This window comes from Chelonoidis abingdonii, chromosome 2 (genome assembly GCF_003597395.2).
Source record: "Chelonoidis abingdonii isolate Lonesome George chromosome 2, CheloAbing_2.0, whole genome shotgun sequence".
Taxonomy (NCBI): domain Eukaryota; kingdom Metazoa; phylum Chordata; order Testudines; family Testudinidae; genus Chelonoidis; species Chelonoidis abingdonii.
Genome location: NC_133770.1, coordinates 16,979,567 through 17,002,947, shown reverse-complemented (window position 1 = coordinate 17,002,947; position 23,381 = coordinate 16,979,567). Strand labels below are relative to the sequence as shown.

Below are 23,381 nucleotides of genomic sequence, written 5' to 3'. Positions count from 1 at the left end.
TTGTCCCATTTGGGAAATAGAACATCAAGTGGGCAATGAAGAACATTAGGGACCTGTTTGGGAAGAATAAACACACCAGTTTAACCTTGTAAAAGAGAAACTTCCCCCTTACAACCAGTCATTTGTTTACAATATGATTTTATTACAGTAGCACCTAGAGGCCCCAGTGGAGATAAGAGCCTCCCTGTGCTCAGCACTGTACACATACATAGTCAGAGATGATGCCTGCTCCAGAGAGCTTACAGCTGAAAAAAGACAAGCCAGCCAAAGTTGTTTTTTTGCAGATGGGGAACACAGGCAAGAAACAATTAGCCCAAGGTCACACAGGAAGTCCACAGCAGAACTGAGAATTAAACCCACTTCTCCTGAAGGCCAGACTGGCGTCCTAACCACACAACCAGGCATCTTCTCTTTGCTCTGTAACTAATAACACCACAGATTTATTAAAATGAGATTCTTTTCAGTGCAACTTATCTTTCCCTGATCGTGCTTGTTTCTCTCTTACGTTTCTGGGCTCGGACAATGAAAGTGAATTTAGTCAACTCAGATGTCTGTGCTGCCGTTTTTGTGTTGCAAAGAGTGCCAGGGAATCTTGTTTAAGAACTGCTCCTTCCATTGAATTTTAACCCCTTCTTCTCCACCCCTCCAAAAAAAAAAGGTTTTCTATTGGATTTGCAGGTAGGTTTGGTTACAGATTTATTTATATACAATCTAAATGTTGGCTTGAACTTGATTTGACATTGCCCCTTTGAAGGTTTGATGTACAAGTAACCTCTTTAAATGCAAATGGACAGTTCACAGGGAAATAAAGGATACCTGTCAAAAAGCAAATTCTGAAAGAAAGGGAGAACTAAAATGTACTCGCTGAGAGCAATCCAGTTGCTGATCCAGCCTTCCCTTGCGTAATTTGAGATCTGAAAAGCTTGTGCCACTAGATGTATAGTGACAGGTTGCTTGGTATCCCAGTAAATAATACTGAACTACCACGTTTGTCCATTTCCTCTCTTTCAGTAGTCAATCAATGCCTTGTCATCTGTTTTGAGGGGTGAGGAGACAATGTGAATCCTTGGGTGGCCTTCTGTTTCATAAAACTTTACACACTGGCAGTTTATGATGAGGCGTGAAATACAAGGATCATTGATTTCACCTATTTTCTATCTTAGTTCTGAAATATCTTTCTATAGGAAAAGTCAATGAGCTGGGAATAGTTAAGAAAAGTTGTGCCCATTTGATGAGAATGTTCTCCAATCATTAAAGCCGATTGGTATGGTCCTTACTCTGTGTATTAATAGCTAGTTGTTCATAGTCTGAAATGTTCAAAAATGTCTTGTAATTTTTGTGTGCCCTACCTGAAACTCCTTAAAGGTGCTGAGCATATACCCTCTGAAAATCAGGCTACTGTAAAGTATCTCAAGTTAGGCATCCAAAATCACTAGTCATGTTTGAATTTAAAATAACCTCCCATAGTTCATATAGTATGTGGTATACAATATAAACATGCCAGGACATGTTCAATCATTATAAACTCCTATACTGTAACGGAATTCCAACTCTAACCTGTGCCTTAAATCACTCAAAGGATGTATTGCTTGCAAGGATCCTAAGCTACAGGAATTAATTGAAAAAATCTGCTCTTATGAAAGGAAATTTGTAGAGTTGCTTGAAGATGCATTTTCACTGCTGAAGAAAAAGGGTTGTGTGATATCTCTGCACAGAGGAATCCCACCTGCTGATAGTAAGCTTTTTTGGTTGAAAAGCCCAGGCTTTATTCTAACAGTGGTAAAGCCGTGCTTCATATATTATAAGAGAAAGTGTTGGACTCGTATTTAATTACTGGGGTTTGCGGTTTCCCTTTCAAAATCAGAAGGGTATTCACCTCCGCTGCTTGATGCAACAGAAGAAACTAGTGACGATACTACAGCAATGAATGGGCCCCTGGGACTGTATGGTGTTCAAAGATATTGAAAGCTTCGGGAAAATCTTTGAAACCAAGGATATCTTGTCTGCTCTAGAGACTGTCAAAGCATATGTATAGACAGGGAAACATACAGAGAGGAGGAAGGGAAACCTAAATGTGTGCAATGAACGTGGTCAGGAAGACTTAACATGAGAACGAACTGTAGACATGAGGAAGAGTTCAGTGCTTTGAAATATGAGTGTTGTGGGGGGGGGAAACAAAGTCTAGAAGGAATTTAGGCTGAGTGTAATGAGTGTGTAGCATGGAACAGCAAATGTAGCCACAGAAGCAGCAACTGATAGCTTTACAAATAAAACAAATGTTTTTGCGTGGGGTATGTATGTTTCGAGATAAAGCCAGTGGCTGGTTGGATGAACCTGAGTGGGCTGCGTGGCAGCCTCTTCTGGAGGAAGATACTCATGTTAATAAAACAGGATCCTTTGTTTCATGTTGTGTACAGTAACTTCTTCCTCCCAGTGGATTATTACATTGGAATTCTGGACCAGATCCTCAGCTACAGTGAATCAAGGTAGCACCATTGAAGTCCAATGGAGCTCTGCTGACTCTCATCAGCTGAGGATCTGGCCCCACATCATCTAACCCTGCTCAGAGCAAGCCTATATTTCATGGCAATTAAAACATCAGTGGCTACTGGTGCATTGTCTACACTACTCTGCTTTTGGAGCTCTGGAGTTCTTAGCAATGGTGGGAAAGACCACAGAATCATAGAAATGTAGGACTGGAAGGCACCATGCATAGAGGCTGGACAGAGTATTATCTAGGCCATCTCTGACAGGTGTTTATCTAAACTGTTCTTTAAAACCTCCAATAATGGAGATTCTAAGTAATTTGTTCCAGTGCTTAACTACCTTTAAAGTTAGGAAGCTTTTCCTAATTTCTGATCTAAATCTCCCTTGTTGCAATTTAAGCCCATGACTTCTTGTCCTGTCCTCAATGGTTAAGGAGCACAATTTACCATCCTTCTCTTTATAACAACCTTTTACATACTTGAAGACTGTTATGTCCCCCCTCAGTCTTCTGTGCTCCAGACTGGAAAAAAATGGGTTTGTTTAATCTTTCCTCACAGGTCATGTTTTCTAGCCCTTTAATAATTTTTGTTGCTCTTCTCTGAACTTTCTCCAATTTGGCCACATCTTTCATGAAGTGTGGTGCCCAGAACTGGAAACAATACTCCAGTTGAGGCCTTATCAGTGCTGAGTAGAATGGAAGAATTACTTCTTGTGTCTTGCTTACAACCCTCCTGCTAATACATCCCAAAATGACCCTTCTCTCATTTACACAAGACTAAATTGGGAGCAATCTTACTGGTGTCTATGAAGCTAAACTGGTATGAGCAAGTGGAGAATCAGGCCCAGAAAATGTTTTCCTTGAATAACTGATTCTTTATGATTGGTCACAGGGCTATCCTCAAAAGACCTCATTGCTCCTTTGTGTTAGTGTTTACAGGAAGTGGTGATGCCTGCGCTCGAGCTTTCAATTCAAAGACAGGAGTCCTGCAGAGGATCTTCCGAGGACACAAGTTCATCATCAACTGCATTCAGGTGAGGAGGGGATTTAACTTTGAAAAACTCAACATCCAGCTCAGCACATTTTAGTATAGATTTCTCCATATGTTCAGTAGAAACTGACATGACCAGTTACCTGAGCATTAGAACTCTTGGATTGCCAGGTGCTCTGACATGCAATGGGGAACTGGGCCTTAAATGTACGGAACTAAGCCTCCTGTTTACTTCCAAGCTGCATTTTGATTGTGGTGACTCTGAAATATGCAGTATGGGATTAAGTCTAACCCTATTGTTCCAGATTCACAATGAATTATTGTACACAGCTTCCCACGATGGCACGCTAAGGATCTGGGACGTACAAGGAATCTGCAAGCGAAACAAGCATTGCCTGAAGAAGGAGCGGTCTGTCCCGGGCAAGAGCTCTCAGAAGGGAAGTCTGTCTCGTCTTTTCAATAACAGAGTTGGCTGCACAGTGCAAGAGGAGAATGGGGAACTTGAGGCTGTTGAACTAAAGTGATTGCCTGGGACAAACTGTCTGTCAAACAGGAAAAACTGAGCCATCTTCTGTGCCCTTGGGTGCAGATAAGCCAAACCTTGGGAAGAGGTGGGAAATTACATTGCCCAAAGTTTCAATCCAGAGTTCCCAGTCATATGACTCATGAAACTGCCTCTCTTCAGAATATTACTGATGTCTCACAGCATCTCATGGTACATTGTAATGCAAAGGAAACTTGTGTGGATGACTTACAGACCAGGGCAATATGGGGTCAGGCGCCATTGTGGAGAGCAGTCCATGAAATACGCCTTCCCCTATATTTTTGTTTGTAATTATCATTTGTATTTAAGACTCCTTTTCCCAGTACCTTCCTGTACAGTGGTATTTGACCCCACTGCTGCCTCACGCCGGTCCCTGACAGGAGGAGAGGCAGGAATAAGTAATGAGCCAATAGGCTCCCTCCCCTTCTTATTGCCTGTTACAACATGCTGCGATGGAGCAGAATGTGCAAGTGAAAGCTGCCTTGCAGGATGACTCTGAATTGAATTTTCTCAGCTCCCTTTGGGGTTATAATGTCCTTGCCTCTCACTGATCTGAATGACTTTAGTGTAGGAGAGTTTGGCTGAGGCACACAGATGCCTGAAGTCTCTCTGGTGCTTGAGCTTAGAGGACCAGAGCAGAGATTTAAATGGGCTTTGGAAAAACCCCAACAAATGACCAACCTGAACTTCAGGCCTGTTCCTCCCCATACAGCGCGAGTAGGAGAGCAGGATGGCAGTGAGTTCCCCTGGGGAGGTCGGGGGTGGGGGCGCGAGGGTTTTGTTTCTTTGTTGTGGGACAACAGGCTTCATGTAAGGATGCTGGTTCTGAAGGATGTGATCGAGGGGAGTTGAGTGAATGCAGCCACCCAATATCTCTCTGGCTTCACTGCCAAGGCTGCCCAGAGGATTCAGGGGGCCTGGGGCAAAGTAGGGGAGCTGCAGCGCTTGTACTCACCCGGCGGTGGTCTGGGTCTTCGGTGGCAGGGGGCCTTTCAGTCGCTCTGTGTCTTCGGCAGCACTAAAGGGCCCCCCGCCGCCGAAATGCTGCCAAAGACCTGGACCGCTGCTGGGCCAGGGCTCACTGGGCCCCTGCTAGGCCTGGGGCAAATTGTCCCACTTGCCCCTCCCTCCCCCACTCTCTCCCAGAGGCCCTGTTCACTGCTGGGCCTGAGCTCCTTTCACAGCTCATGAATCTGTCAGTGGTGCTACAAATTCCATGACAGGTGACATAGAAGCCAGACAAAATCTAGAGAGTGCCTGGAGACCATATGGGCTTTGAAATGAAGAGCATGTTACCATGGAAGAAGGTGGGGACCTGTTGGAAGGAAGGTGGTGGTGTATAAAGATCTAGAGTGAAATTGTTAAAGATCACCTAGGTGTGCGTGAAGGAAAGGGATGCAGTAGGTTTGGATAAGCATCTCAATCAATGGTTCTCAGTCTGTTTCTGTGGCCCACAGTGTGTTACAGGGGCCGCAAGTTGAGAACCACAGTGCACCCGCCAACCGCCCACAGTCCCCTATGCCCAGCGTGGGGCCAGGAGCCGATCCCTGGGTGTATGCTGGGCAGCAGCTGGACCCAGACCCTGCCATGTGGGGCTGGATAGCAGCTGGGACCTGAGTGCTGCTGCGTGGGGCCAGGCAGCTGGGAGCCCTGGCTCAGGGCCAGGAGCTGAGCCCCTAGCGCAGGCTGGCAGCCAGGATCCAAGAAGGGGAACCAAGAGTGGAGGCTCCCCCCCCCCAAACCTGGGGGTGCTGCAGCACTCTGGCAAATGCCTAGTTCCCTTTCCCCCATGCCCTCACTGCCCAGAGCCCCCTCCAGAAACCTACTCACAGACCCACTCTCCCACCCCTTGTCTCCCTGAGGCACTCACCTGCCCCCTGCTGGCAGGAGCGCTCCAGCAGTCTGCATGATGCAGTCTGCCCCTCAGCCTGCCCTGCCCCTGCCAGACCAGAATGACAAAGTTTGAATTATTTTTAGCACACAGTTGGGCTGCAGCTGTGTGCTAATTGGGCCACAGGTTGAGAACTGCTGATCTAAATTTAGGAGTGTCGCACTCATCTCTACCAGGTTCACTGTGCCTTGATAATCACTGAGCCATAAATATTCGTGTCCTTATAGATATAGCACACTTTGTAGAATCAATGAAACAGATACTTAACCATGTGTTTTTATTTTTGTGGCTTTATTTATTCTGTATTGTGGCAGATAAATGCTGTAATACGCTTTGTGAATGGGTAATAAACACATGGCATCTATAGATGAAACTGAATCCTTTATTTGTAATTGCTTGCTGCATACATAGGATTGGCTGCAGACAAATGGCAGGCAGAAAGGGAGGGGAAGGGGAAAAGCAGAGGGAAAAAAAATCATGTGAACTTTACAAACATGCCCTCACTTTCCCCTCTTAGATGGGCTGGAGTCAAGTCTCTTATTGGTGAAGCAGGATGGTCCCTAAATTCTTATGTCCTGCCTGCTGCAGTTGTATGACTGGCAACATCTCAACTCTTTAAACTGCTGAGTTTGACTGATAAAGCCACAAAATACACTGCAGCCTTGGGACAAGCATGCTGTGCTGGGAGCCGGGACACCCTGTTTTCACCTCTTGGCTCTCACTAGCTGTTGCTCTTCACAACCCTTATTAGTGAGCGAGGTATCTCATCCCCTCCTACCCCCCCTCTCCCCCCCCCCCCCCCCGAGACAGAAGAATGGTACATCCTCCGTTTTACAAATAAACAGAACCTAGCTCTCTGGTAGCGCAGTACCTGCCACCTCTCAGTCACACTGCCTGTAAGGGCTTGGCTCAACCTAACAGTTACCACGCTCTCCTCCCAATGCACCGTATGCAACCAAGGCAGCCTTACTCCTACAGTTCTAATCCTTTCTAGTAGATAGATGTGTAAACTGGGTCAAAGCCTGTGCCATACTGAACCCCTCACATAGTGCCTGGGCCACAAGCATAACACCCCACATTGCCATCAGTTGTTCCTGTAGTGCAAGCAGTGAGATGGCTACTGGGAATCAAATGTCCTTGGGTCAAAGCCTGCTGCCTCACCCTGTGGGGAAAAGTAGCAGGTGCTCATATGGTAAGGGTTGTCCTAGAAGTATTTAAACAAGCTGCCACAGCCTATCTTTTTTTCTCTCTCATAAATGAAGTGGTGAAAGTCTATCCTTGCCCAATGACAGGATCAGCACAGCTATACTCAGCTTTCAAGGGACTGCCAGAGCACTTAGTCTGACCTTGTGTATATCACAGGCCCACAACGCCATCCAGGACCAGCCCCCTAAACCCAACACCCCACATTAGAGTGAAATATTACATCCCACAGGAGACTGTTATGTGCTGCAGGCAGAGAATAGGTGGGACTGAGGTGCACCAGTGCCCAAGGTGCTGCAGTGGCAGAGAAATGATTGAGATAGACCCAGATAATTCTGGGTAGCCACCTACTACAGCGGAAAGCAAACACCCTCAGCCAACCTGACCTGGAGGAAAAGTCCCTTTCCACCACCACATATAGTGATCAATTATACCCTGAACAAAAACCAGCCAAGCACCTACTACTTCTGAGGGACTTCTGAGCCAAAAAAATTAAAAATTCTACTCCAAAAAAATAAAAATTCTGTATGTAATATTTTAAAATGCTGCATATTTTATTTGTCGATAAATAAATGTGGAGGTTGTAGCATGGTGGGGGTGGTGGGGAACAGGGACACAGGGCCCTGGCTGCACAAAGGTAGGAGATCACCCTGTACCCTCTCCAGATTTGGCAGTGGGGCTGCACCTAACCCTCACAAGAGCCATGCCTGCCACGCACTCCAGGGCCCCTGCCCCTCCATGCAAGGTGCCAAGACAGTAAGTGAGACGCACAGTCTTTCACTTGCGTCCCCAGCCCTGGCCACTGAGCCAGCTGTGGGGCAAGCAGCTCTGCCTTGCAGGATCCAAATGTGGAGAGACTTAATGTGGAGGATCCAGGTCTGGGGTGAGGGTTCTGTGTGGGGCAAGCTGGAGACAGGAAGTTCAGCAGTGGAAGATCTGGATGCACAGGGGCTTCTTGGGGGGCAGGGGTTCTGGGTGCAGGGGGAATGGGACTCTTCGGGGGGGGGGAAGGTGTCCAGGTGAAGGTGGTTGGGACTCAGCCAAGGGAGGGGTCTGGAGCTTTGGGGGCTCAATGTGGGTAGGATGAGGGTTCAGCGGGGGGAGGGGAATCCAGGGGCTGAGGGAGTGAGGCTTAGTGGAGGTGGTGGTCTGGGTGCAGCAAGTTGGGGGCTCATTAGGGTGGGCGGGTTGGTGCAGGGGCACTTGTTGACATGATCCAGGTGGCGGGGGGGAGGTGTGTGTGTGCACGCACGTGCGCTTGGTGGGGGGAGTGAGGCTCAGCTGGGGTGTGTGTCTGGGCATGGGGTGTGAGGGAGCAGTGCCCTGTACAGTGACACCCCTCCCCCCGCCCCTTTCCCCAAGGCTGAGGAGCGACAGGTGCAGGAAGTGGGAGGGAGGGAGGGTCATCCCAGACGCATTGGAGGAAGATTTAATATAAAAAAAAAAACCAAAAAAATCACAACCTCTCCCTGACTACTTTGGGGGGCGGGGGGGAATCCCTTCCTGAGCCCCCTCCAGCTGGCTGGCTGAAACCCTGAATCATGTGCTTCTATGAGCATAACATGGATGTGAGCCCTACCCCCTCCCCCATCACAAGTAACCCCTTCGTACAATTACACCCATAACTTTGTCCAGCTTGTTCTTGAAATAAACTAAGTTACTAACTGATCCTTCTACTGCTTAGAGACCTCCTAATGTCCAGCCTGAATTTATTCATGGCCAGTTGACCCCCGCCCCCATTTGCCCTTGAACCAAGATTGTCTATTACAGGGGTAGGCAACCTATGGCACAGGTGCCAAAGGCAGCACACGAGCTGATTTTCAGTGGCACTCACGCTGCCCGGGTCCTGGTCACGGTCGGGGGGGAGGCTCTGTAGTTTAATTTAATTTTAAATTAAGCTTCTTAAACATTTTAAAAACCTTATTTATGTTACATACAACAGTAGTTTATAGACTTATAGAGAACATGTAAAAAATGTATTACTGGCATGTGAAACCTTAAATTGGAGTGAATAAATGAAGACTCAGCACACCTCTTCTGAAAGGTTGCCAACCCCTGGTCTATTAGCTTAATTAGCTTGTAACCTACCATGCTATTAGCCCCACCCAGTCCATGGAGTGTATTTATAGAGCACAATCATTGCCCCTCTCAGCCTTCCTTTTGCTTGACTAAACAAGCACCATCCTGCTTTTCTATGCAGATGGTTTTTTTTAAACCAGTTGTTGCCTATGTCCAGCAGATGCCTCCACCACTTTGTTGGCTGGGACAGAAGTTTGTGTGTTTAATTCATACTAGGTGTATGTCTGCACTTCAAGCTAGAGATGTACCTTCTAGCTCCAGGTGAATGGCCTGAGCGTGCTTGTCCAGAGCTAGCCTGGGGCTGTCTCCACCAGTTTGAAATTATACTTCCAGCTTAACGTGTGAACACATCTAGAACTGCGGGGTTAGGTACCTACCCGCAAGCAGGACTGGCCTTGTATTCTACCACTGTCAGCCACTACTCCATCTTGCTATGCAGCTCTGTACTAACCACTGGTCGCTGGGGGGCAGGGAAGGGGGACACATTTATAAGATAGGTTTCAGAGTAGCAGCTGTAATAGTCTGTATCCGCAAAAAGAACAGGAGTACTTGTGGCACCTTAGAGATGAACAAATTTATCTGAGCATAAGCTTTTGTGGGCTACAGCCCACTTCATCGCTTCCCTCCTCAACAGCCAGGAGGCTCACTTTATTCATGGGCTGCCTGTGAGCTCCCCGATGTGTGTTAGCAGTTCAGATGAATAAATAGGAGTTCTGGCTGGAGGACCGGTAAAGGCTTATTTTTTTCTCTGATGGGTAAAGTGCACCTCCACCCTTATAGAAATTTGAAACAAAACAATACTGTACATGTTTATATGAACTTAACAGGCTGCCCTGCAGCAGCATATGGTGCTGGGAAATAATGATAAATAGTGATGATGATGATCCCTTGGATCAGAGTTGGGTGAACGAGTAACTTGAGTTTTTCCTCTTGCTTGTAAGCAGATCACAGTATCAAACATATGTTTGAAATTACTTAGACTTCAACTCGTAATTCTTACTCAGCAGGTCACTTGCCAGTGGCAGCTAGTCACTATTTGCACATGGGCCATTTGGATTAGTTACATGACTGGTGGAACTGTTTCTGTTGGAATGACCTTACACATTCAATAGTACATTTTAAATTTCTCTATGGCAAGCATTTCATTTTAAAGTGTACTGTCCTGCGTAAGCAAAGCTTTAATACTTAAGGAAAGCACAAAGCAGGAGAAGTGCACAGTTCCATCAAAACTCAATGCACACTCCTGCTATTCGTTCCGCACTCTATCAAGCTATAGAGTCCATCTACCCCCACCTACATCATTTGGTTGGAAGCGCTGTCTGGTAATATAGTATCAATTTAATAAGGGCTCAAATCCTGCCAGGCACTGAGCCTCCTCAACTCCCACTGGTTTCAATAAGAGCTGAGGGTTCTCAGCCCATCACAGGCTCAAGTCCAAATCCCTCAGGGCTAAACGACTTCCTTGTCCTTCCTTTGTACAGCTGTCCTGGAGGATATCATATTTCTTCCGTTTGTTTCTAGGGTAGTCCCGGGGCTGATCTTTTTCACGTTTGTTTAATTCCAGCCATGGTTTATTGGGTTTTGGTACGCTACCAGCATTCTCATAAATGCATAACTATCGCACACAACTTTTGTACTGTCCATTGTATTGGTGTACAAAAGTTGTAAATAAGATCAAATATTAAAGCCATACAAATAATACTCCTGTCTACACCATTGCTGTGAGCTGTAATAGCTGATCCATATTTGCCATGACAAAAAGAAATCTTTGTACTAAATCAAATAAATATGCTTCATACTGGAATTTGAAGATTGTTATACTGGTGGACCGAACTATAGCTCCATGTTTCCACCTTCTTCTAACAGGACCATAGGGTGCCACTGTCCTTGTGTTTTCCAGAGAAGGCTAATTCATTAGAATTCCAGCACATATCAATTAACAGACCCCTGAATAATTTGTATGTACAGCTTGGGCAGTAAACTAACCTTTGAAGGAGTTTCATCTGGGTTTAGATAGAGACGACTATGAACACCACAAGTTGCTGTCATATTCCCTCCTTTCCCAATCATTGTTTTCTTCATTGAAGTACGGCCATTTAAATGGACTGACACAATGGATGGGACTCTACTGATTGAATGAAGTTAATGAAAACATGACACTACATTCTCTGTTTCAAAATAGCCTCTCAAAAATGGAGAGACAAGGTGGGGGAGGTAATATCTTTTACTGGCCCAACAATCTTTTGGGTTTATACAGAGCTCTTCTTCAGTTTCCCAGACTTTAAGAAGATGTCTGTTTAAGCCTGAAAGCTTGTCTCTCTCACCAACAGAAGCTGGGCCAGGAAAAGATATTGCCTCCTGCATGTGGTCTCTCTAGTCTCATGGGACCAGCAGGGCTACAGCACCACCACAGATCTCAAAAACGGAACATCTCCACTCAGCAGTTGCATTTGGAGGGGCACCAGAAAGAAGAGGGCTAAGTGTCAGAATCAAAAGGAAGATAAAGAGCAGTAGGAAGGAACACTGGGCTAAATTTCCGAAGGCAGCAAAGTGACAGGTGAAATGAGCCTGGCACAATTTCTATCTTTATTAGCTGTCCTGTGTTTTGTTTCTTCCTCATGTTTAAATTATCTAAAAATTGAGATAGAGACAGGAGTGTCAAATCTATGGTCCACGGGTCACTTTTGGCTCTCAAGGGTGATTTTGTTGAGAATTTGTGTGATTATAAATTGCAAAATGCATCCCTACATCAATTTTTACAGAAAAGTGTTTAAACCAGCCCCATCACCCTGAGGCAAAGATGGGGCATGATCTCCCCAGCTGCTTCCAACTGCCCTTTTTTTAAAAAGAATATTTTTATGTATAAAGTATGGAAAAAAATCTCAATAAAAGCAAGATGTGCCATATGTTTTATTTGTATTAGTTGCTGTTGCAACATCTGACATGAACAGAGAGAAGAAAAGACATCATCAGTTCATACACAACTGATCTGTAAGTGATTTTTGGAAAACAGTACTTCAAAGAGAAGGAAATTGGTTTTGTAAACTGACAGCTCTATAAATGTATTAACTAGGTTTCTGATTTACAAATGTAGATTTTGTTTTAAAACAGATGCTGCAAAATGTTGTAAAATGCTTTTATTTGCTATATTAATTAAATGGGCTAATTTCACACCCATATAAAGATATATTCAACTCTCTACTAAACAATGTTTTTCAGAAAAATATTTGTTTCTGCTTCATCTGATTATGACAAATTATAATAAACTAAAAAAAAAAGCAGAATTTGAGCACTGTTGTAATGAATTGATAATTAAATAATTAATCTATAATTGAACTGAATGTAAGGCATTTGACAAAAGATAAGCTTGAGGATATAGGTATCTAAATTCAAACTCAAGAGTCCAAAATGTGATATGTAGCCAAAGTAATTTTGTGTAACTGAATGGTGAGTAATGAGATTTCAGGGTTGTTCCTCATGCATATAGGTTAAGTATTCTTTAATAACCTGTTCTTCCTCTTCCAGAGTTAAATCCAGATAATCTTCTTCGTGTTCTGGAATATCCTCTAAGATTTCATTGACTACATCTGTTTCCATGTCTTCATCTGTTGATGAACTAGAAGTACCTACCAAAAAAAAAAACAAAAAAACAAATCATCTCTTCTCTGAAAATCAACTTCCCACGAAACTCTCTTTTGCCAACCGCGCTAATTTTATAAACCTTTCACTGGAGAATTAGTTTAAAATTATTGCATCAAAGGATATCCGGGGTGAGATGCACCAATTTTTTTAAAGCCTTAATGGTACATTAGGTGGCATTGTAATTTGAGGACTTCAATAACTCAGACATAGGTTAGGGGTTTGTTACAGGAGTGGGTGGGTGAGATTCTGTGGCCTGCATTGTGCAGGAGGTCAGACTAGATGATCATAATGGTCCCTTCTGACAATAAGTTGGGTTATACTGTGACTACCTTAGAGAGATAGTGGAGGGAGGAAAGAAGAAATGATGTAAGTGTAGGGGACTGTTATCCCCTTACTAACATTCAGTGGTTTTGGTTGCTAGCTCCCAGCACTAAAAGGGGAGGGATCGATGGCAAATCAGGACCCTTAGACTGACAGTCCCCAGGAACAATGATGAGAGGCCAATGCTCCAGGTCAACCTGATTGACAGGGCGGGCAGGCTAATCAAAGAGATAGAAGGCCAGGGTGGGTCCCATCCTCTGTGTGAGCTGAAATTGCCTGGGTCAGACAGAGGGGGGCTGAGCTAAGGTGAGAGTAGGGGCCCAAGCTAAGCTGCTGGGATCAGAGCTGCAGCTCCAAAGCCAGAGCACAGCCCAGAGAGAGAGACCTGCCCTGGGAGGGGAGCTGCAGCAACCAGATCCAGAGGGGCCAGACAAGCAGCCCAGGAAGCAGGTGAGAGCTGAGAGAGACACACAGAAGCAGCCTGCAGAGCAGACCTGGCCTGGGAGCAGAGCTGTAGCAACTAGAGCCAGGGAGGCCAGAGAAGCAGCCCAGAGAGCTGAAGGCAGAGCAGCAGCAGCAGCCGTGCTGAGGCAATGTGGAGCTGGGGCTGGAACAGTCCGGAGCTGGGTGCGGTGAGCAGCTGGGGAGAGCGAGGGGGACCCTGGGCAGTAGGCCCAGCACAGGGAGACGCCTCAGCCAAGAGGCTCTGCAGGCCAGACTTGGAGGGGAATCATAACCCTGACAGAGCAGGAGAGACACTGGGGAGAAGGGTCCTGCCATCCAGAGCCTGAGAGAGTGTGGTCACCACCAGAGCAACTGTCCAACCCGCAGCGTCCCTGCAGCACAGCCAGGGCCTGAGAAAGAGGCCTGGGACCTACAAGGAACAGACTGAGAAGTGCCTTGATGTCCAGAGACACTGTTTGTGATGGTCCCTGCCACAGAGCAGGTGATGTGTTTTCCTTTAACCTTTCCCATTTTTCCTTATTCTTTTTTAAAATTAATTGTTAATTAAATAACGTGTATTTGCTTTAAATTGTATGATGTGATCAATGGGTCAGGGAGGTGCGCTGTGCAAAGAGAGTACCCTGGAGTGGGGACACCCTAGCCCCTGTCCTGGGTGACCACAGCAAGGTTGGGGGTTGAGCCCCCCCGGAATCCTGGGCCCAGCTTTGTTGGGGTTACGAGGACTCTGCCAGACAGGAGAGTGGAAAGGGAGTCTTCAAGGGCAGGGAGGCCTCTCGGTAAAGGAAGTGGGAGCGAGGACTCAGATCCTTTTGCTAGCCCACTTCACCGAGGTGGTGCAGAAACCAGGAAAGTTCCCCACAATAGCGGGACCATTCCCCCACTTACATAAGCTCTCACCCCTCCTTTGCACAGGGTGTAGTAACATTTCTAGTCCTTGAACTCCCTGAGATAGGCCTCAGCAAGGAGCAGCTCTTAGGGCTCTTCTACACTGAAAACTTACATCTGCAGAGCTACATCTGTGAGGGTGTGGATTTTTAACATCCCTAGACATGTAGCTAGGCTGACCTAACCCCCACTGTAGACAGTGCATGGAAGAATTCTTCCATTGACCTAACTACCGCTCTTTGGTGAGATGGATTACCTACAGCAACCGAAGAACCTTTCCCGTCACTGTAGCAAGTGTCTACGTTGACGTGTTACAGTGGTGCAGCTGCAGCACTGCAACTGTGCCGCTACAGTATTTTAAGCATAGACATACACCTCGACCCCGATATAACGTGAATTTGGATAGAACGCAGTAAAGTAGCGCTCCGGGGGCGGGGAGGGGGAAAGGGGCTGCACACTCCGGTGGATCAAAGCAAGTTCGATATAACGCGGTTTCACCTATAATGTGGTAAGATTTTTTGGCTCCTGAGGACAGCGTTATATTGGGGTAGAGGTGTACTCTTAATTAGGATGTGCCATTTTCATCACTGTTCTGCCCCTATCTCACATTAAGTACATAGCGTTCTATTGCTTCCATGATGGCAGTACCCAAAGGCCACATTCAGGATTGGGGCTCCCCTAGTGCTAGGCGCTGTACAAACACACAAGATGACATGGTTTCTGCCCTGAAGAGCTTACGATCTAACTTAGACAAGTCACATCAGGTGAGTGTAACAAACACTCCAATGGAAGGGGGAAGGAGGACAAAGCCTACAGTTGTACCAGAGGTTTAAAATGGCCAATTGTAGGCTCAGACTGATTGTTCTGAGACTTTTTACAAAAAATAAAAGCTTGGTAACTAGACGTCAGCAAGTCCCATGGGCCATCCATGTAGCCATTAATGAAAGGTCTCAAGAAAGGATTTGAGGGAGGAAAGGATCATTGTACAAATGGATGGTGGAAGCTGGTGTTACTGGTGGAGTGTAGGGGGCAAGAGATTCTTCAGCACTGAGATTCAAACACACAAGCATTTCTGTGGCTTGTTTTCAGATGTTTTGCATCTAACAAGCTAACACAAACACTCTGTGCTGAAGTCATGGAAGGCACAACACCAAACTGCATCTTCCTAGTCTTTACTAACTCCCCTCCAGGGCAAAGTGACCCTTTTAAAGGAAAACTTTTCCCAGCCCACCTTTCTGAATGCTGCCCCTTAAATATGTCAGAGATAAAGAGCTGCAGTTTTAAAGCAGTCATTTCATTCCTAGCAGCTATGGACTGCATTTCTCTCTCTCACTCAGCTGGTTAGTAGGTGTTCTGTTTTTCCTTATTGTTGCTGGGTAGACAGCACATTGTCACAGCCCAAAGCCTGCTCCTAATAACAGCTATCTACTAGACACTATGCTACGAAAAGCTTGAGTGATTCTTGAGATATTCAAGGTAATCATCCAATATATTCAATATTCAGCAATCATATTTCCCTCCATATTTGTTACATGCCACAAGTCTTACCTGCAGACTCTGTAGGAGAATCTTTTGATGAAATGGATTCTTCTGATGGAGTGCTCTGTTCGGGTGACAGCTGCAACTGAACAGGGAGAACCCCTCCATAATGAGCAAGTGTTTGTGCAGCTAACTGGATGTTGCCCTGAAAGACTTTCAGAGCTTCCTCTACTGACTCGCGATTAAAACCCATGTACATCAACTAGACAAAAAACAACAAAAAACCCTTAGTCTGAGAGACTGACTTGTGGAACACTCTAGGCTGTACAAACATCAGCCATCTGAATGTGCCTGTTTATTTCTTCTATTACGGATTCTTTGAAGTGCTGTCATCCTCTTTGGCATGTACTGACAGAGAGGGGGAGGGATAGCTCAGTGGTCTGAGCTCTGGCCTGCTAAATCCAGGGATGTGAGTTCAATCTTTGAGGGGGCCATTTAAGGACCTGGGGCAAAAATCTGTCTGGGGATTGGTCCTTCCGACTCTGATATTCTAAGTTATCCAGCTTTACTTAGATACCCCAGCATGTGCTCAGTTGGTGACATCACACTGACTACTGAACAGCACTAGAGCAGGGCAGCTGCCTTCAAAGTGTTTTCTCTCTGACTCCTCCAAATATTGCAAAATGTTTAGGGTTTGTTTTTTTTAAGTCTCATTTCTAATCTCTGAGCCAGAACATTAAAAGAGAATTTTACTTCCGCTATATCAGAGGAGAAGAACCCAAGGCCTCTAGAATTTGCATTCACAACCAGGATTACTCAGTAGAATGCGTGACTTTGCATCAAGTGGTAGGTGAAGATCAGTGGGGATTTGATGAGTGCAGGAGGCGGGGGGGCGGGGTAGAACATGATTGTGGCTTTGCAAAGGAAGATCTAACATGGTATGTTTAAACAGCTAATGGGATGAAATGAGCCTTCAGAATTAAACTGGTTTAATTTTTTAAAAAAAAAAAAAAACCCCAAACCTACCCTACACTCCATCTTTAAGAAAAAAAAACGTAACTTACTTGGTCAACACTTTCCTTAGGAACTTGAAACTGGTGTGGGGCCATAGGATCAGCATCATCATCATCATTTAGCAAGAGTAACTGAGGTTCATCAAGAAGAATCTAGAGCAGAAAGAGACAGTGATCAGTGTAAGTTAGAAGGTTGTAGTATTCCTCAAAAGAGATCTACACATAATTACAGAAGCTGGAAAAGACTCATTAGCTCATGTAGTTAATACCTCACCATACGGTTCCCTAGAGTAAATTTATCTTACATATCTTGTGATACGTCACGTTGTATCTTGGGTCTTTCACCCCTTGCCTTGTAAGACTGTTTCAGTGTTTACATCATCAGCCTGAATTCCTAGTACCTGCCCACTTGTACTACTCTCAATGAGAGAGGAATCTAGTTTATACCCTTCACATACTAAAAGACAATTGAAGACTAGCAAAGATATGATAAATCGACTGCTGAGTGCTCTCCCATTGACTCCGATACTCCACCGGAGAGGCGTAGATGGAATTGACAGGAGTGGCAGCAGTTGACCTACTGCAGTGAAGGTAAGTGGCGGTAAGTAGTTCTAAGTATATCAACTTCAGCTACGCTATTTTCGCAGCTGAAGTTGAGTAACTTTGACCAACTTAGCTCACCCCTGCCCCAGCCCCCTCACCCCTAGTGTAGATCAGGCTTAAGTTTCAATATTTTATTGTGTTCTTTCCACATAAATCAATCTGACCTGCCCCAAAATCTTTTTTTTTTTTTATTGATTTTGTCTGACCTCTGTCCAAGTTTGTCTACTCTTTCTGATATGAAAACGTCCATAAACTGAAAGTTAGTGTCCTATAATAAAGTACATGTAGAAAACAGGATACCCACATGTATTAGCCTTTGTCTAAATAAAATGCTACTAGTCATCCTTTCTTTAGAGAGAGAACATGACACTAGTGTCATCAGATTAGATGATCAAACTGGCCTCTTCTGGTCCTAAGCTCTATGAATCTGCATTGGCTGCCTATTAGTTTTTAGGTTGTTTAAGATGTTGGCTGTGACTTACCTAGCTGGGACTTCCTCTCCTAGTACACTACCACAGCAACACTCAAACTGGAATCCGTCTGACTTTGACTTTGTTTTTCATTTTCCCCTTGGTCCAGAGTAGCCATAATTTGTTGGCTTTCAGGGCTTTCTTGGAAGGGGAACTGGATGAGGGCTGGTATGTTGGGGGCAGGAGTGCGTTTTAGTCTTTTAGCAAGTTAATCTTTGATATGTGAATGAGACTAGCCTGCTGAATTTATTTTTTGTATCCCTTGTGTTCTAGAAGTTTTGTAAAAGTGTCTAGAAGTTGGGACAGGTGTTTATCTTGGTAAATACATAAAGAAACATTTGTGTTTAAAAAAAAGATTAGCCTATGTGATGCTGGCAGACCACGTGCCAGCTCATGCCAAGGGCCCAAGCCCGGGCCCCAAGACCCACTGAACACTGACCACTGTGAGTTACTACAGTTAAACAGATATAATTGTTATAGGATATGTTTAGACTTCATGGATTGCTGCATGTATTAATCCTACTTATACTATCTGTATTCCATGCTATAAAGTGCTACTTCAGTGTTTCCTCTGTAACGGTAAAATATCTGTCCTGAAACTACATAACTCACCAAACAGGAAAAAAAATGTCAACTAATGCAAAACGCTGGATTCCTACATGTGTTATCTACTGCCCACCAGGAAGGACTACTGAATCCAAATGGGCCACTGTAGAACAAAGATTTTGTCGATCGCTCCCCCAACCCACTCATGAAGAGATTACACGCAGAAGTGTTTGTCTCATCAGCTTGGATGCTAGGGAGGTGAGGATAAAAATTTGTGAACATAAGGAATTAGGTCTTTTTATGGACTCTGAGGGGTAAAGATTTCTAAACATAAACAAGAGATCCCCAAGCTGCTTGGCTTGGGTTACCCCCAATGGAATAAAAGCTTCTTTATTATAGAAGCTTCTATTACCTTTTGAACTTAAGATTGTATCTTATTTGTGTGCGTATGCTTACCTGCTTTAACCTTGTTAATAACTCTTATTTCTTTTCCACAGTTAATAAACCTTTAGTTAGTTTGTTACAGGGCTGGCTACAAGCGTGCTCTTTGGTGTGAGATCTAAGGTGCAAATTGATTTGGGGTAAGTGACTGGTCCTTTGGCACTAGGAGTAACCTGAATATTTTGTGATCTTTTGTGTAAAGTGACCATCTATCACAAAGTCAAGCTTGCCTAGGGGGCAAAATAAATCAGCATGGCCAAGGGGACTGTCTGTGACTCCATGTTAAGGCTGTACAGTGCCTGAGGAGTCTATACTTGTTACTTGTTGGTGAAATATAAATATAGAACTCAAAACCAGTTTGGGGTTTGTGCCCTGCTTCTTATCACACTGCTCAAAGGGTGGCATTCTTGCTCATGGGACGCTCCACACAGCATGACACCCTGATTCACCAGTTTAGAGAGTGAGTCAATAAGAGAAAAAGAAAATGTCTACAAAACGCATTTTTGGCAGCTGAATTTCTATGGCTTCCAGTGGAAAAGGTCTACCATATGAGAGTACCAGTCTTAAAAGTGATTTACCTTAAAGGCTCGGTCCAAGTCTCCTTGTGCCTGGTGAAGTGCTTTTTTAGCAGCTCGCTCTGAATAGCCCATAGTTTTCAAGGTAGTTATATCGTCCAATCTCCTCCTCCTTTTAGCTCTCTCCTCTCTCCTTATTTGTGCCTTTTCCTATAAAAGCAGGGTCATTAAAGCATGAAGTTTGTATATGAATACTGTCAGCTTTTGACTAGAACATGGCTCCACTACTTCTTTGATAGATGCATACATGGTTTCTTCTGTACATTTTTTTAATCTTTACAAATCTTCCAGGGAGAAAGGAAACTTTTTTTAAAGAAATTTGTGCTGCTCAATGATCTTTAGAGGCATTCCCTCCTCCAATATAAGGTTGTATACACACTAGCAAACGCTGTAATTCTAATTCACCATTTTGTAGCCATACTGTGCCCATGGAATCATAGAATGGTAGGACTGGAAGGGGTCTCAAGATGTTATCTAATCCAGTCCTCTGGCAGGACTAAGTATTATCTAGACCATTCCTGATTAGTGTTTGTCTAAACTGCTTTTAAAAATCTCCAATAACAGAGATTCCAGAACCGACCTAGGCATTTTATTCCAGTGCTTAACAACCCTGACCATTAGTAAGTTTTTCCTAATGGCCAACCTAAACTGCCCTTGCTTCAATTTAAGTCCTTTGCTTTTTATCCTATCCTCAGAGGTTAAAGAGGACAATTTATCTCCCTCCTCCTTGTAACAACCTTTTACGTACTTTAAAACTGTTATGTCACCACTCAGTCATCTCTTATCCAGACTAAACAAACCCAGTTTTTTCAATCTTCCCTCATAGGTCATGTGTTCTTGACCTTTAATCATTTTTGTTGCTCTTCTCTGGACTTTCTCCAATTTGTCCACATCTTGAAGGAAATATGGTGCCCAGAACTGGAAATTATACTCCAGTTGAGGTCTAATTAGCGCTGAGTAGAGTGGAAGAATTACTTCTTGTGTTTTGCTAACAACACTCCTGCTAATACATCCCAGAATGTTTGCTTTTTTTATGCTTTGGATTCTCTCAGGATCAGGCCTGAGTTTATGAAGTATATTAAAATCCCTGTGAGGTAGATATTTTATTAGTTTTACAGATGGGTACATAGGTAGGTCAAGTGACTTGCCCATGGTTGGATAATCAGTATCAGAGCCAGAAAATTAACCAAGGAGTTCAGCTCAGTCCCTTTCCACTAGACTACTCCTGTATCAATGTTTAAATAACTATCTAAAATTAGAAAGATATTGTGCCACATTCCCATCCTCCCCCTTTCCTTACAAAGCAAATATTCCTCTCCCCCACATTCCCAATCCAATGTGAAAATGTGCAGCAGCGTGAGTAGCTACTTTGTGGCCACAACTGCAGCCTCTGAGGTGTCATACCAGCTAACCCTGAAATGGGAGTTTTGGCTGGTAAATCTATGTAGTTTGGATTCCCCAGCTGTGCTCCCAAAGAGCACACTTAAGTGGTAAAAACTGATGCAAAGTATCCTCGTGTACCTCTTCAATATCATGGCAGTTCTACTTCTTCAGGTCTTGCACACTTGTGCCATGTAGGAGAGAATTTTCCCCTTAGAATTTTCAATTTTTATTTCATACTTGCAACAACATATGGCAAACTGTTCAGTTTCACCATGAATACCAATGCAGAATTGATGAAAGCCCTTGGCTTTATCTCATGTCTCAATATATACGTAAGATATACATTCTGGAACATAAGTACTCAGACCTGTTCAAGGGTCTGTTTAATACTTTCCCAGCACCGTACCTCTCTTCTGCTGGTAATAAGACTGGCAGCCTCCTCCAGGTTCCCGTAACAAGCTCGTAGACCAAGACGAGCTTCCTGAGCAGAGAATCCCAGGAGTAACAAATTATTGATTTTTTCAGGATCTATGGAGAGCTCTTGATACAAACCATTTGCCTATATGTAGAAAGAACAGAACAATCAAATAGACTCCACCACTAGCATATATATTAAAGGTTCCTTCCCAAATTCCCTGTGGGTGGAGGAGGGGGTGGGAAGGAGAGGGAATAGAGAAGAGACGGAATGCAAGATCAGGCAAAACATGTGAGCTCTGTTTCCAAATGAGTTCCTATAATGTGATGTGCTGCACGGTACAATGCCTTACCTTCTGAAGAAGTTCAATAGCCTCTTTTCCTTTGCCATTATGATAGTTTCCTATTCCCTGAAGGAGGTAAAGCCTTAGAAATAAAACTTTCTCACTTCCAGAACTTCCCTAAAGAAATTTTCAATAAAGAAAAAAGTTAGCGTATAACAGACCATCAGTCCATTCGATGCTAACTGTCATGGCACTCAACAAGCAGGTGAAAAACTTTACATTCTAAAAGGATTACAGATTTGTGCATGTGAAAGTTAGACACTAGACCCGCTCTTGCAGTCAAATCCATATGGGCAGAGCCCCACTGAAGTCAGTGGGATTCCACCCAGGTGCAGGGATCCAACAACAGGATCGAGGTCTGAAAAACTATTTAAATCTTGTTACATAGTGCACTATGCTATGGAAAACAGACTGAGAAGCAAAGAAAACCATTTTATATAAAATTAAAATAAAAACTGAAGAAACTTTTTAAAAAGTTTCAAATTTGATTCTCTTTTGGATCCACTTCATATGCACATACACACAAAGACACACACACACACACACGATACTCTTGGTTTTTTAAATATATTTATTTATGAACATGAGTATCTTCTCCCATCGCAATATTATGTGAAAGATTCTCCTGATCTATCCTCCTGCTGGAAGAATTCACTTTAACAGATCCAAAAGAAATCTGATGAGGTTCAGCAAGGACAAGTGCAGAGTCCTGCACTTAGGAAGGAAGAATCCCATGCACTGCTACAGACTGGGGACTGACTGGCTAAGCAGCAGTTCTTCAAAAAAGGACCTGGGGATTACAGTGGATGAGAAGTTGGATATGAGTCAGCAGTGTGCCCTCATTGTCAAGGCCAACGGAATATTGGGTGTATTAGAAAGAGCATTGTCAGCAGATCGAGGGAAGTGATTATTCCCCTCTATTCGGCACTGGTGAGGACACCAATACCTGGAGGCCACCAGTATCTGGAGTATTGCGTCCAGTTTTGGTCCCCCCACTACAGACGGTATGTGGACAAATTGGAGAGTGTCCAGCGGAGGGTAACAAAAATAATTAGGGGGCTGGGGCACATGACTTATGAGGAGAAGCTGAGGGAACTAGGGTTATTTAGTCCGCAGAAGAGAAGAGTGATGGGGGATTTGACAGCAGCCTTCAACTGCCTGAAGGGGGGGTTCCAAAGAGGATGGAGCTAAGCTGTTCTCAGTGGTAGCAGATGACAGAACAAGAAGCAATGGTCTCAAGTTGCAGTGGGGGAGGTCTAGGTTGGATATTAGGAAAAACTATTTCACTAGGAGGGTGGTGAAGCATGGGAACGGGTTACCTAGAGAGGTGGTGGAATCTCCATCCTTAGAGGTTTTTAAGGCCTGGCTTGACAAAGCCCTGGCTGGGATTATTTAGTTGGTGTTGGTCCTGCTTTTAGCAGGGGATTGGACTAGATGACCTCCTGAGGTCTCTTCCAACCCTAATCTTCTATGATTCTATGATCTTTAATGTCTGTTGGTTCATCTGGTCATCCCTGCCGCATGCCTGCATAAACTCCCTTGAAGCCTGCAGAATCAGTCTCCTGTTGCTAAATGCTTGTGTATTGGAGTTAGTGTTTTTGAGAGAA

General features: G+C 44.4%; 2 protein-coding genes across 5 annotated transcripts in view; one reads left to right on the top strand and one right to left on the bottom strand.

Moving 5' to 3' along the window:
* WDR86 (WD repeat domain 86) overlaps positions 1-7,613 on the top strand; it is a 38,560-nt gene extending 30,947 nt beyond the window's left edge. Inside the window, exons 6-7 of one of the 4 annotated variants that reach the window (XM_075062181.1) lie at positions 3,416-3,519; positions 3,807-7,613. In XM_075062181.1, coding sequence (XP_074918282.1) covers positions 3,416-3,519; positions 3,807-3,827 — 125 coding nt within the window. In that variant the 3' untranslated portion in view covers positions 3,828-7,613. Of the gene's footprint in view, positions 1-3,415; positions 3,520-3,781 lie in introns of all 4 variants that reach the window. The other 3 variants (XM_075062180.1, XM_032778613.2, XM_032778620.2) reach the window with 3 other exon arrangements.
* A 4,472-nt stretch (positions 7,614-12,085) lies between these two features.
* The window catches only part of NUB1 (negative regulator of ubiquitin like proteins 1), a 37,021-nt gene continuing 25,725 nt past the window's right edge, over positions 12,086-23,381 (bottom strand). The window contains exons 11-16 of the mRNA XM_032778480.2: positions 21,784-21,891; positions 21,423-21,575; positions 19,637-19,783; positions 17,050-17,151; positions 16,055-16,247; positions 12,086-12,819 (exon numbers count right to left, since the gene is read on the bottom strand). Of these exons, the coding sequence (XP_032634371.1) occupies positions 12,656-12,819; positions 16,055-16,247; positions 17,050-17,151; positions 19,637-19,783; positions 21,423-21,575; positions 21,784-21,891 (867 nt within the window). The 3' untranslated portion in view covers positions 12,086-12,655. The remainder of the gene's footprint in view (positions 12,820-16,054; positions 16,248-17,049; positions 17,152-19,636; positions 19,784-21,422; positions 21,576-21,783; positions 21,892-23,381) is intronic.